Raw genomic sequence first — 12,400 nt, 5'->3', positions numbered from 1 at the left:
TACAATTAAGCCATTACTCACTTTTTACTGAGATGACGCGACACGTCGCTCTTCTTGAAACCATCCAGTGAGTACAGTCTTTTGGCCAGCCGTATTGCCGATGGCATATCCACGGCCTTTGGTGAGTAATGGTAGGAATGTAGCGACTCCACATCGCTGCCATCATCCGAAACGGGTGGCGACGAGTCACGTCCTGTGCCGCCGCTATCACCGCACGCCGCCGCCAATGCGCTATTTAATGGCTCCTCCGTCAACGTGGCCAGTTCATCCTCAGAGTCTTTCATTTCCGAGTAGGCCATACGTGCTGAGGCACTATTACTATTATCGATGCCACGCACCTGTATCACTAGTTTATGCTGTTCGGAGTTTCCTTGTTGGCCACCACCAATCATTTTCTGTTGTTGGTGTAGCGCTTGTGCTTGTAATTGCAATTGTTGATGTTGCTGTTGCTTTTGCTTTTGTCGCGTTGCCGCCGTGTCGGATACGAGTATCGTAGAATCGGAATCGCTGGGATCACTAAGTACCATGCCGCCTGCAAGATCGCGAGAGCTCAATAAATTATCATCGTCCTGATAGTCGGGACTAGAAATATTCGAAATGGCTTCGGAGACGCTATGATCGTAACCGGCGCCACCCGTAAGACTATTATTACCACCACCACCACCGTTACCACCACTACCGTCACCACCACCACTACCATTACCATTACCACTACCAGTAGGACAATGTAACAAACCCGTTTGTAAAGCTGTTGTGGCTGTTGTTGCGCTGGTGCCGCCGCTGGTGCCACCATTACCGGCATTTGCTGTCAACTGTAGTTGTTGTTGCTGCTGCTGTTGCTGTTGATGACCACCATTGTTATTGCTATTTAACGCATACGCACCACCGATGCCAAGCGCGCCCTTCGAACCGGACGATGACATCACCGAACTGGATACAGATGTCGGTGACGCGGGACTACCAGCCGAATGCTGTGGCGACGAACTTATTGAACTCGAGTGAGAGTGCGAATGCGAGTGGGAGTGCGAATGTGACTGCGAATGCGAGTTCGGTGATGAATTATTGTGGCCGCCGCCGCCATAGTGTGTGCTCGAATACTGTTGTTGCTGTTGCTGCAGTTGTTGCTGCTGCTGTAACTGTTGTATCTGGTGTGGCGCCAGTGGTGCGTTATAAGTCCAAACAATGCGATCACGATTGGAACCCTGTTTATTGAAGTGCCGGACAAAGTAAAAGAGAGAGAGAGAGAAAATTTAAGAAATTTATTAGCATATAATTTTACCATTGTTTTATTAAATCCAACTTGGGCTCTGCTACCTATTCTAAATTAAGCACTAACTAAACTGGTAACTATAATTGGCCGACAATAATTGCTGTTTTTTTTTCTTTTTAGCGATTATTCTTTTATACAATATTTACAAACACAAATTAATTGTATTAATTTGTAGTTATTTGAAGTTTTTACTGATATTTTGATTGATTTGCCTTCCTAGAGATATGCTCATTTTACTTCGGCTTATCTTTGTTTCAATTTTATCGATTAATCGAAATTATTAAAATATATTTTGTAATACTTTATACATTAAAAATAATTATTTTCATGAAAGCGAAATAAGCTAAATATAATGCACTAAAAATAAAAAATATGGTTTTTAAGTATGTAGAAAAATATATAGGCAATTTCTATTTTTTCAAAATAATGCTAACCCTACAGCACTTCGCAAAATTAAATAAAAAATATAAATATACATATGTATATGTATATTCTTAGTATATATTGTACATACATATGTATATATTTTTTTCATAGATTCTTTACATTTTACAAAGACAGTTACTAGCAGCCCTTGTTCGAGTAAAAACTCGACTCACAAATAATATTTTTGGCATATATTTTTGAATTTTTGCAGATATCGATAATTTTCATATATTTTTTCTAATCTTAATAATTAGCAGACGACTGTGAGGGTGATAAGGGTCTTAATAGTAAAATGCCTTTAAAAAATCCTTTTTAGTAGAAATCAAATAATTTTGAAATAATTAATGTTTTACTGAGCTAACTTATAGCATTACTGTGATAACTGTTTTGAACAATATTAATTTATAAAAATCAATATTGATTTATAAAAATCCAAAGTTTCGATATTTCTAATTATATCTCTCTGGGATAACAACATTTTAGAAACATTTTTTACAACAGTGCCGTCTATCGACTAAATTATTGTTTAAAATCTTAATTTCTTGATTAAAAAAAATAAATAAATAAAATGAGAAGCTGAAAAAATTATTCTGCTATGTAACTTCATTTAAAATAATTTTATATCCCAACAATTTGTGGAGAAATCGTAGGCGAAATAATGGGTCTTTTAAACTTTTTTACTGTAATTTTTATTTATTGTATTTAACAGGAAGATAATTATAAATAATTATATTACAGTTTAAAGGCACGAGCAAGAAAGGCTATCGGCGGCCTGACTCTATTTGAACATTATCTAAAGAAATGAAGTTCTTTGAAAAAATGTTACAACTAAGTTGCAGTAACGGTGTCTTTTATATTTTGCATTATATTTGATTAGGCCGGAAAATAAATATACTGAAATTAAGGCGCTTAAAAATAAATATTGTCAAATTTGGTCTTTACTGATAGTTTAAATAACTCTTTACGAAGCACAAGGCTATAAAAAAACATTAAATTTTTTTTTTAATTGAGTACGAAATACTTAAATTGAATATATGATTGCATATTTTTAAATAATAGTTTTGCTTCAAAGAAATAAATACATTCCTATCCTTTAATTGTATACAACCATTTTACACGCTTTTTGATGCGACATACTAACACAAACATAAATGACAAACTACTACCAACAAAAAAATGTATTTACTATTAATGCAATACATAAAAAATGGCAAAATAAAATCGCTAAATTTCGCTAAAAACAACAATTTTATTAACTCAGCAATAATATAAACATTATAACTATACATATAACGCTCTAAATGCACACATAAATACGCTAATATAATAAAATACATGCACTTAAGAACAAATATCAACACATATAACTATTAAATGCGGCAATTTGATAGGAGAACAACGATAATTGAATACTTGTGGCATGATTTTGCTAAGCACATTTTAAGCAACTGCTACTAAACTGATAGTTACTAATTCAACTTTAACTATTTTGTACTAAAACTACTTTTGTATGTATGTATGTAATACGCTCCACCTTTTTATTAGCATATTCAGCTGTTGTATTGCTTGTGTTTATTGTTGTTATTGCCGTTTTTATTATTGTCATATTGCATGCAGTTTTTGTAGTTATAGTATTAGTAGTTGTAGTTGTTAGTGTTGTAGCTTCATTAACACCACGAGCTGTCATATTAGTACTGATCGTATTGGAGTTAGTAGTGGCAATATTATTTGTCGTTGGTGTGCTAGTATTGAAATTATTACAATTATTATTACAAGTATTGTTGATATTGTTATTATTGTTGCAGACACTTTCTTCCACTGCTGGCGTTGCTGCCGCTGCTGACGCATCCAAAACGATTCGTGGCACAGTCATACGCACTTTACGCCGTCGCCTATTAAATATATCACGTTGACTGATTAGCGTCGTCTCTGGTGAGGATGGCAAGAGTGTTGGCGAGGATGAGGATGCTGCTGCTGCCGCATTTAGTATAGCTGTTTTTAATGCCGTCGACGATGACGACGATGACGACGATGATGACGATGTGGATGTAGCAGAGGCAGCAACCGAAGCAGGGCCAGATGACGATGACAGAGATGTGGCGAGTGGAGAAAATGTGGAAACACGTCTGGTTGCTGTTTTCATTGTTGCTTTATTTTGGTGTTTAGTTAGAGTAGTAGTAGTAGTAGTAGATGGCTAGAAGATACATATACATACGCAGAAAAACAACAACAAAATAAAACATAATACCGACACCACAACGTATGAATTAATGTATAAAACACACAAGGTAAGACGGGATAAGGCATTAAATGCGTAACCGTTATGAGTTTGTAAAACACAAGTGGTTTTATTTTATGTGTGTATGTATTTTTATTTTATTTTTTATTATAAAATAAATTATGTTTAGAAGATAGTGGAAAAGAGGAAAAGAAATAAAAAAGACATAACAATGTTAGAGAGTGGCAGAGACAAAGTGTAGAAGTATTAGTAGTAGCAGAGAACGTATATGAATAGAGAAGGAGCAAATGTTAGCAGTACTAAAATGTTAATTGCTAAGAAGGAACATCGAAAACGCGCAAATTGGAAAATAAAATTCACCACAACTATCAGGGTACGAAACGAACTACACCACTCTATAAGCAAAATGTATATACATACATATGCACAGATGTTCATTGGTATGCGCATAAACAAAAATTGAAATAATAAAAACGAAAGTAATTGACCTCCGACAAGAAAATATAAATAATGAGGGAAATAATACTAAAATAGAATTCAAATATCATTTAATAAAAAAGAGTTATAAAAATAAAAAATAGTATAATATATAAAAAATGATAGGATTTGAACTTAGGCAAAACATTTCATTGCAATAAGGAAGTGTGCTATACAAGCAGCACCACAGATGATATTAGAACATATTTGTCTAATCTGTGAACTCAAACAGCTATTGTTGTTTACTTGCTTCAATGTTCATATGTCTATATGTGAATATTCTTGAAATTGCCTTCCTTCATTCGCATGTCCAAATATATTTGCATATATGTACACATATGTACATATGTATGTCCCTCAATATGTCTTTCGCAAAAAATCAAACACTCGCGCAAGTGACAAAAAAACGTAGACGCACCAGCATCGGCCAATAATATTCAAGCAAACTCGCGGCTTATTTTCTAAGTATTTTATATTACAACGACAACAAATTCATTCATAAGGAACGTGCGCTGCTTCAAAGCAAAGTGCGTTCGTTCATAACTCTGCGCCGCGCTATTTTTTCTGTGCGCCTGGTAAACCACATTTGGTTTTCATATAGAATTCCTACCGCAAATGCGCGAAAATAAAAATGAATGAAATTGAATTTGAATGTCTTCAGTAAAATTGAAGAATCAGCAAAATTTCAATTTTACAATTTGTATCACTGAAAATCCTACCATCCCCCTCGCGTTTGTATGTTGCCCACAAGCTGCTTCCTCACAACATTTGCTAAAAATCAGAAATTGAAGAATTTGTCTGATGTTCACTTCAGAAAGGAGAATTGGCAACATGACCTATTAGCGAGTTAAAATAATATTTTAATTTTTTTCATATTATGTACTATATATGGCATTAAATTATAAAATTTATATAAAATTGACATGTATATGAAATCGTTAACTACTTCTATATATTCTAAGCACACTGCTTATAGTACTTTTATATGTTTACTTATTATCATTATTTCATAGTTTGTCGATTTAGCCCATTTTATTCAAATACGACGCTATGAAAATGCAGCCCAATCGGTAATCGCAATATTTCAAAAGAGCATAAGTCAATTTTCAACAGCAAAGCCCTGCAAAAAGGACAAACGAGACAACATAGCCGATCGACATTGTCGTAAAATTGTTGATTGAAACAAATTTTGTCAACTCCGCCACGATGCGCAAAATTCGGCGTCAATATGTATGCGAGCTCATATGTATATATGTATGTTTGTCGACAAAATCGTCATTTGGTTACTTTCAACAACACAATGTCTGCGCGAACTCGCCGTTATTTCGTTGGCTTGCCACCATGCACATAGGCGTGTCAAGTGAGGGCTCATAATATATTGATATGTTGCTTAATTTGTATTGAAAAATACTGATGCATTTATGAATTATTTTCGTAATATAATATATATTATATATATATATATAATATATTCATACCTATAATCGTTTTTAAACTAAATTCGATAAATAAAATATATATCTGATATAATTATGTGGCAGTGCGCCCCAATCCCTCCTTGCCTGCGATCGTTCAACTCGCAAAAAGCCAAAAGTGTGGACAAAAGTCATTGCTTGTGCGGGGCAAGAAGAAGCAAGCATCAGCGTACGTGTACTCATGAATGTATGTGTGATTATCACATTTGTGTAAATACGCATAAATAAAGGAATATGCAATAAACCCAAACATATGAACATATTTTCCTGAAATATTTTAATTATCTCAGGAAGTAAAATATGCTATTAAATTAATAATAAAATAAAAAAATTAAATAAAATTTCAGTTTCATGAGTTTTAGGATTCGAACGTATAGGTTCGTATTCGGATTGTGCTTAACCCCTTCCCGCTTACGACCCCAGCCACCACAAAAGTGGAAACGCGGCCGCTTAGCCACCGTTTTATTGTTATCCTTTGTTTAATAAGCAATTGCTCACATAACGCACATACATAAGTTGGAAAACTAGCCTATTAAATGTTTATTTTATTATGAATTCTGAGGTTTTTACCGGTAATACAGATTTTTAATTTAGAAGGCTTTTCATAATTATAAATTTGTCATTTCATAGAAATTGAAAACATAAATCTAAATAGGTATGCGCAATGATTTTTCATATAGGAATATTCGTTGTGTCTATTTATAGCATTTCGCACATTGTGTGGTGTATTTTTCTTTTTCGAAGTTATATTTTTCGATGTTCCTTCATGTGGAATTACAAAATAGTACTCAAAAAGTTTTCATTTAACATTTGCTCCTTCTCTATTCATTTACGTTCTCTGGTAGTAGTACTAAAAGCAGAGAATGTTGATGAGTAGAGAAGGAGCAAATGTTAAATGAAAACTTTTTGAGTACTAATTTGTAATTCCACAAGAGGGAACATCGAAAAGTATAACTTCGAAAAAGAAAAATACACCACACAATATGCGAAATGCTATAAATAGACACAACGAATATTCCTATATGAAAAATCGTTGCGCATACCTATTTAGATTTATGTTTTCAATTTCTATGATATGACAAATTTATAATTATGAAAAGCCTTCTGAATTAAAAATCTGTATTACCGGTAAAAACCCCAGAATTCATAATAAAATAAACATTTAATAAGCTAGTTTTCCAACTTATGTATGTGCGTTATGTGAGCAATTGCTTATTAAACAAAGGATAACAATAAAACGGTGGCTAAGCGGCCACATTTCCACTTTTGTGGTGGCTGAGGTCGTAAGCGGGAAGGGGTTAAGCACAATCCGAATACGAACCTATACGTTCGAATCCCAAAACTCATGAAACTGAAATTTTATCTAATTTTTATTTTATTAATTGGAATCTAAGCATATCATTATTCAATTACTTTAATAGCATATTTAACTTCCTGAGATAATTAAAATATTTCAGGAAAATATGTTCATATGTTTGGGTTTATTGCATATTCCTTTATTTATGCGTATTTACACAAATGTGATAATCACACATACATTCATGAGTACACGTACGCTGATGCTTGCTTCTTCTTACCCCGCACAAGCAATGACTTTTGTCCACACTTTTTGCTTTTTGCGAGTTGAACGATCGCAGGCAAGGAGGGATTGGGGCGCACTGCCACATAATTATTTCAGATATATATTTTATCTATCGAATTTAGTTTAAAAACGATTATAGGTATGAATATATGTGTATTTATATATATATATAATATATATTATATTACGAAAATAATTCATAAATGCATCAGTATTTTTCAATACAAATTAAGCAACATATCAATATATTTTGAGCCCTCACTTGACACGCCTATGTGCATGGTGGCAAGCCAACGAAATAACGGCGAGTTCGCGCGGACATTGTGTTGTTGAAAAAAACCAAATGACGACTTTGCCGACAAACATACATATTTATATACATACATACAAACGAGCTCGCATACATATTGACGCCAAATTTTGCGCATCGTCGCGGAGTTGACAAAATTTGTTTCAATCGACAATTTTGCGACAATGTCGATCGGCTATGTTGTCTCGTTTGTCCTTTTTGCAGTGGTTTGCTATTGAAAGTTGACTTATGCTCTTTTGAAATATTGCGATTACCAATTGGGCTGCATTTTCATAGCGTCGTATTTAGATAAAATGGGCTAAATCGAAAAACTATGAAACAATGATAATAAGTAAACATATAAAAGTACTATATGGACTGTGCTTAGAATATATAGAAGTAGTTAATGATTTCATATGAATGTCAATTTGATATAAATTTTATAATTTAATGCCATAAATAGTGCATAATATGAAAAAATATAAATATTATTTAAACTCGAATAGGTCATGTTGCCAATTCTCCTTTCTGAAGTGAACATCAGACAAATTCTTCAATTTCTGATTTTTAGCAAATGTTGTGAGGAAGCAGCTTGTGGACATACAAATGCGAGGGGGATGGTAGGATTTTCAGTGGTGGCTGTCAAATTGTAAAATTGAATTTTTCTCGTTTTACTCAATTTCATTCATTTATTTCGCATATGCGTAGGAATTCTATATGAAAACCAAATGTGGTTTACCAGGCGCACAGAAAAAATAGCGCGGCGCAGAGTTATGAACGAACGCACTATGCTTTGAAGCAGCGCACGTTCCTTATGAATGAATTTGTTGTCGTTGTAATATAAAATACTTAGAAAATAAGCCGCGAGTTTGCTTGAATATTATTGGCCGATGCTGGTGCGTCTACGTTTTTTTGTCACTTGCGCGAATGTTTGATTTTTTGCGAAAGACATATTGAGGGACATACATATGTACATATGTGTACATATATGCAAATATATTTGGACATGCGAATGAAGGAAGGCAATTTCAAGAATATTCACATATAGACATATGAACATTGAAGCAAGTAAACAACAATAGCCGTTTGAGTTCACAGATTAGACATAAGAGTTTGAATATTGTCTGTGGTGCTGCTTGTATAGCAGACTTCTTTATTGCAACGTGAAATATTTTGCCTAAGTTCAAATCCAATCATATATTATATAGTCCTTTTTTATTTTTATAACCCTTTTTTATGAATTGATATTTGAATTCTATTTTAATATTATTTCCCTGATTATTAAATTTTCCTGTCAGAAGTCTATTTCTTTCGTTTTTATTATTTCAATTTTTGTTTATGCGCATATCAAAGAACATCTGTGCATATGTATGTATATACATTTTGCTTATAGAGTGGTGTAGTTCGTTGCGTAAATTGACAGCTGTGGTGACATTTTATTTTCGAACTTGCGCGTTTTCGATGTTCCTTCTTAGCAATTAACATTTTAGTACTGCTAACATTTGCTCCTTCTCTACTCATCAACATTCTCTGCTAAAAGTATCAGAACAAGAGTTTTAACAGCAGTTTAACAGTTCAAGAGCAAGAAATTTAAATACTAAAATTTTACTGTTATTGTAGTTTTTATGTAAAATTCAAATTTAACGCAACGATTACTTATAAACAGAGTGATAATAAAACTGAAAATTCCGAATGAATATAATATTGTACTACAAATGAAAAACTTTTAGTGGGTTTTCTTTGCACAAAATTTGTAAGAGTTGCTCGAATGTGATAACAAACTACCAATCAAATAATAATAAAAAAAATTGTTAATAATTTTGCAAGCCATGATTTGAACAAACCTATACAATACGCACAACAATGAGAATAATGACATAATTTCGCTAACAGACGGTTTTGGTTTATTAACAAGCATTCAAATAAGAGAAATTTGTTATACACTATTATAAACAATAAATTGTAAATTATTAAATAAGAACAAAAATAAAACTTCATGTGGAAAATACGCTTAGAAAATAAATCGTATTTTTATATTAAATATATGTAAAATTTAAATCGATAAATAACTTATTTACAAAATTTTTTTCATAAATTTGCTAGTAACTAATTAGTAGCTATTTATATTCATGTACATATATTTCGTTGGGAAATACCCGCTTAAATGGGCAATTTTTTGGTAAATTTCTTAATTGGATATATTTTCTGATTTTTGGCAAATTTTAATTACATGTTTTATAAGCTTCGACACTTTCGTATATAACTATGCATTTATGTACGTATGTATAAGTAAAAAGTTTCCGTTTAATATGCGTTAATTTTATTCGTCTCGCCTTCTTATAATTATAAACGCCCAATTTTCTGGGCGCCATTAATATTATCCTCCCACTTATAGCACATTTTTCATTATTATTTATGTCACGACCACAACTTACCTGCGAATCTTCCGAGTCATGCCTCGTATCGAGCAGCGTATTCAACGAACTATTCACATCCTCATCAATATCGATCGGTATCACTGCAGCCATGCCTTCACGCTGCACCTGCTGCAGGTGATCCTCAGATTTACTGGTACGGAAACCAGCCGAATCACATGTACGCACGACGCCATTGTGTCGCCGCACCACAACATCGTGGACAACAACACCACCACCTACTGCACCCAGGCTCGTTGGTTCTGGACTGGTGGGCACTGAATTCGCCGTATCCTTGTCAATTAATGGCGTAGACAGCGAGATCGGTGAGGTGGGCACGGAGAATGAAGTTTCATCGGGTGAGGTGTTTATGCCAGCTAAGCCGTCGCTTTTCACCGTCGCCGATGAAGAACTCGAGCCACCTGAACCGCGTTGCGCTTGCCGTTTTTGCTGATGATGATGATGGTGATAGCCACCGGCGTAATGTTGATTCGCACAATCGACTGAATCGCCGACGCCACCTCTGGCGCGCGCGACACTTTGTGCGTGTTTGTAATGTGCAGCGGCAGCTTTTTGCTTAAGTGCGCGCAAACGCTGCTTTGCGGATGCCGATGTCAGCGAATTTGATGAGTAGTCTTCGTCTTCGTGCTCGGCGCCACAGCCGTCTTCATCTTCGGCATCGAAATCTTCCCCTTCGACATCATCGTCCTCGTCGTCGCCATAGTTCGTTACCAGACACTGACGATCGCTGGCGTCATCATCGCCACACGCATCGCCTGCGCCAAGGCCACCGCTATTGTACGTTTCAATATTGGTAATGTCGTAGTGCGTTTGATCCTCCTCGTTTTCCTCCATGTCGACGACCTCATCATGATCGTAACTGCTGCGCTGTTGATAATGACTGTAATGGTGTCGTCGTGTTGAATGGTGTTGATGTTGCTGATATCGCTGTCTGCGATTGTTGTCACCGCCTGCTCCTTCGTCATCACGCTCTAACTCTTCGCACAACAACAGCGTATCGTCTTTGCGTGGATCGCTGTTGACCACGCCCACACCGCCTGCGCCACCACCACCACCGCTGTTGCTGTTGTTGTAGCTGTTATTAATACTATCCAACTGTTGCTGAAGCAAATGGTGGTGAGGTTGTTGGTGTCTTCGCTTGCCACGATCTTTGTGGTGGTGAGCCGACTCCGAACTGGCCGTATGAGTGGGCGAGTCCACCGACGATGATGATGTGGGCGAAGATTCACCAGAGGCACGAGGCGCCAAAGCGCCGTTAGCACGCGCAGCCACGACCGCACGCTGTGGTGAATCACGCAAACTGTCGATCTGTTAGAAAAGGCGGTTGAGTTCAAATTAAAAATCTAATAAAACTAGGTCGTATATTTTCAATTTAAACTACACACCTTTTTTGCGTGTCCTGGCAGTAGGTTACTACTTTGAGATGTCCTCGATAGATTCAGTATCAGTTCACCAGTCATCATGTATGCCTCAAAGCGTGGCGCCTTCGCTGGCTGCGGCGGCGCCGAGTTTGGCTCAGCGTCACGCTCTTTCTGCTGCAGCGTCGCCTGTTGCTGCTGCTGCTGCTGAGTGAAACGTGTGCTACCGCCGCTATAACTATTTGAATGCTGTAAATGCGCACCACCACCACTTACACAACCACCGGTGACTGGCGCTGTCGGCGCAATTACTGACGCGTTACCGTTGGTGGCTGCTGGGCCAGCCTTTGTTGGAATTTGTGATGGTCGCGGTCGCTTATGCTGTGGCGAATGTTGTACGGGTGGCTTTTGTGGCGCTTTCAGTGCCGTTGGAATACGTGATGGACGAGATGTAGGCGATGTACAGGTGGCGCCGGCCGCACCGCCACTCGCCGCACTAGTATTTATATCACCAAATTGTAGCTGTGCTGATGAAGCGGAAGAGCTGCGACTGTGATTGCCCTGTTGTTGTTGGCTGCTCAGCGCAGGCGTCGGCAGCGAACCCTGACGGTGTGGCAAGTGAGTGGGCGATTTGGCGTAGCGTATCGCAGGCGAAGACGATGAATTGGAATTGCTGTTGTGTGGCGGATCGTAAGAGTCTTGCAGTGACAACGAGCGGTGGTGAGTTGTGGGAGATCGACAGCTCGATGCTTTGTAATCGTAAATATGCGGAGATGGTTCGATGTCTTCGTAATGGGGATTTTTCGTATTGGCTAGTTGCTCTTTGAGACGCGCTTTTAGTTTGGGATC

At 36.4% G+C, this 12,400-nt stretch overlaps 1 protein-coding gene across 5 annotated transcripts in view; it reads right to left on the bottom strand.

The window, feature by feature from the left end:
- Positions 1-12,400, bottom strand: part of Efa6 (Exchange factor for Arf 6) — a 56,096-nt gene that overhangs the window by 9,819 nt on the left and 33,877 nt on the right. For 3 of the 5 annotated variants that reach the window (XM_070110453.1, XM_014247985.3, XM_070110455.1), the window contains exons 4-6: positions 11,579-12,399; positions 10,194-11,501; positions 22-1,202 (exon numbers count right to left, since the gene is read on the bottom strand). In XM_070110453.1, coding sequence (XP_069966554.1) covers positions 22-1,202; positions 10,194-11,501; positions 11,579-12,399 — 3,310 coding nt within the window. Of the gene's footprint in view, positions 1-21; positions 1,203-3,230; positions 3,891-10,193; positions 11,502-11,578; position 12,400 lie in introns of all 5 variants that reach the window. The other 2 variants (XM_036377862.2, XM_070110457.1) reach the window with 2 other exon arrangements.

Source organism: Bactrocera oleae, chromosome 2 (genome assembly GCF_042242935.1).
Source record: "Bactrocera oleae isolate idBacOlea1 chromosome 2, idBacOlea1, whole genome shotgun sequence".
NCBI classification, from domain to species: Eukaryota; Metazoa; Arthropoda; class Insecta; order Diptera; family Tephritidae; genus Bactrocera; species Bactrocera oleae.
Note: the sequence above shows the minus strand (reverse complement) of the source record. Positions and strands in the feature narration are given on the sequence as shown.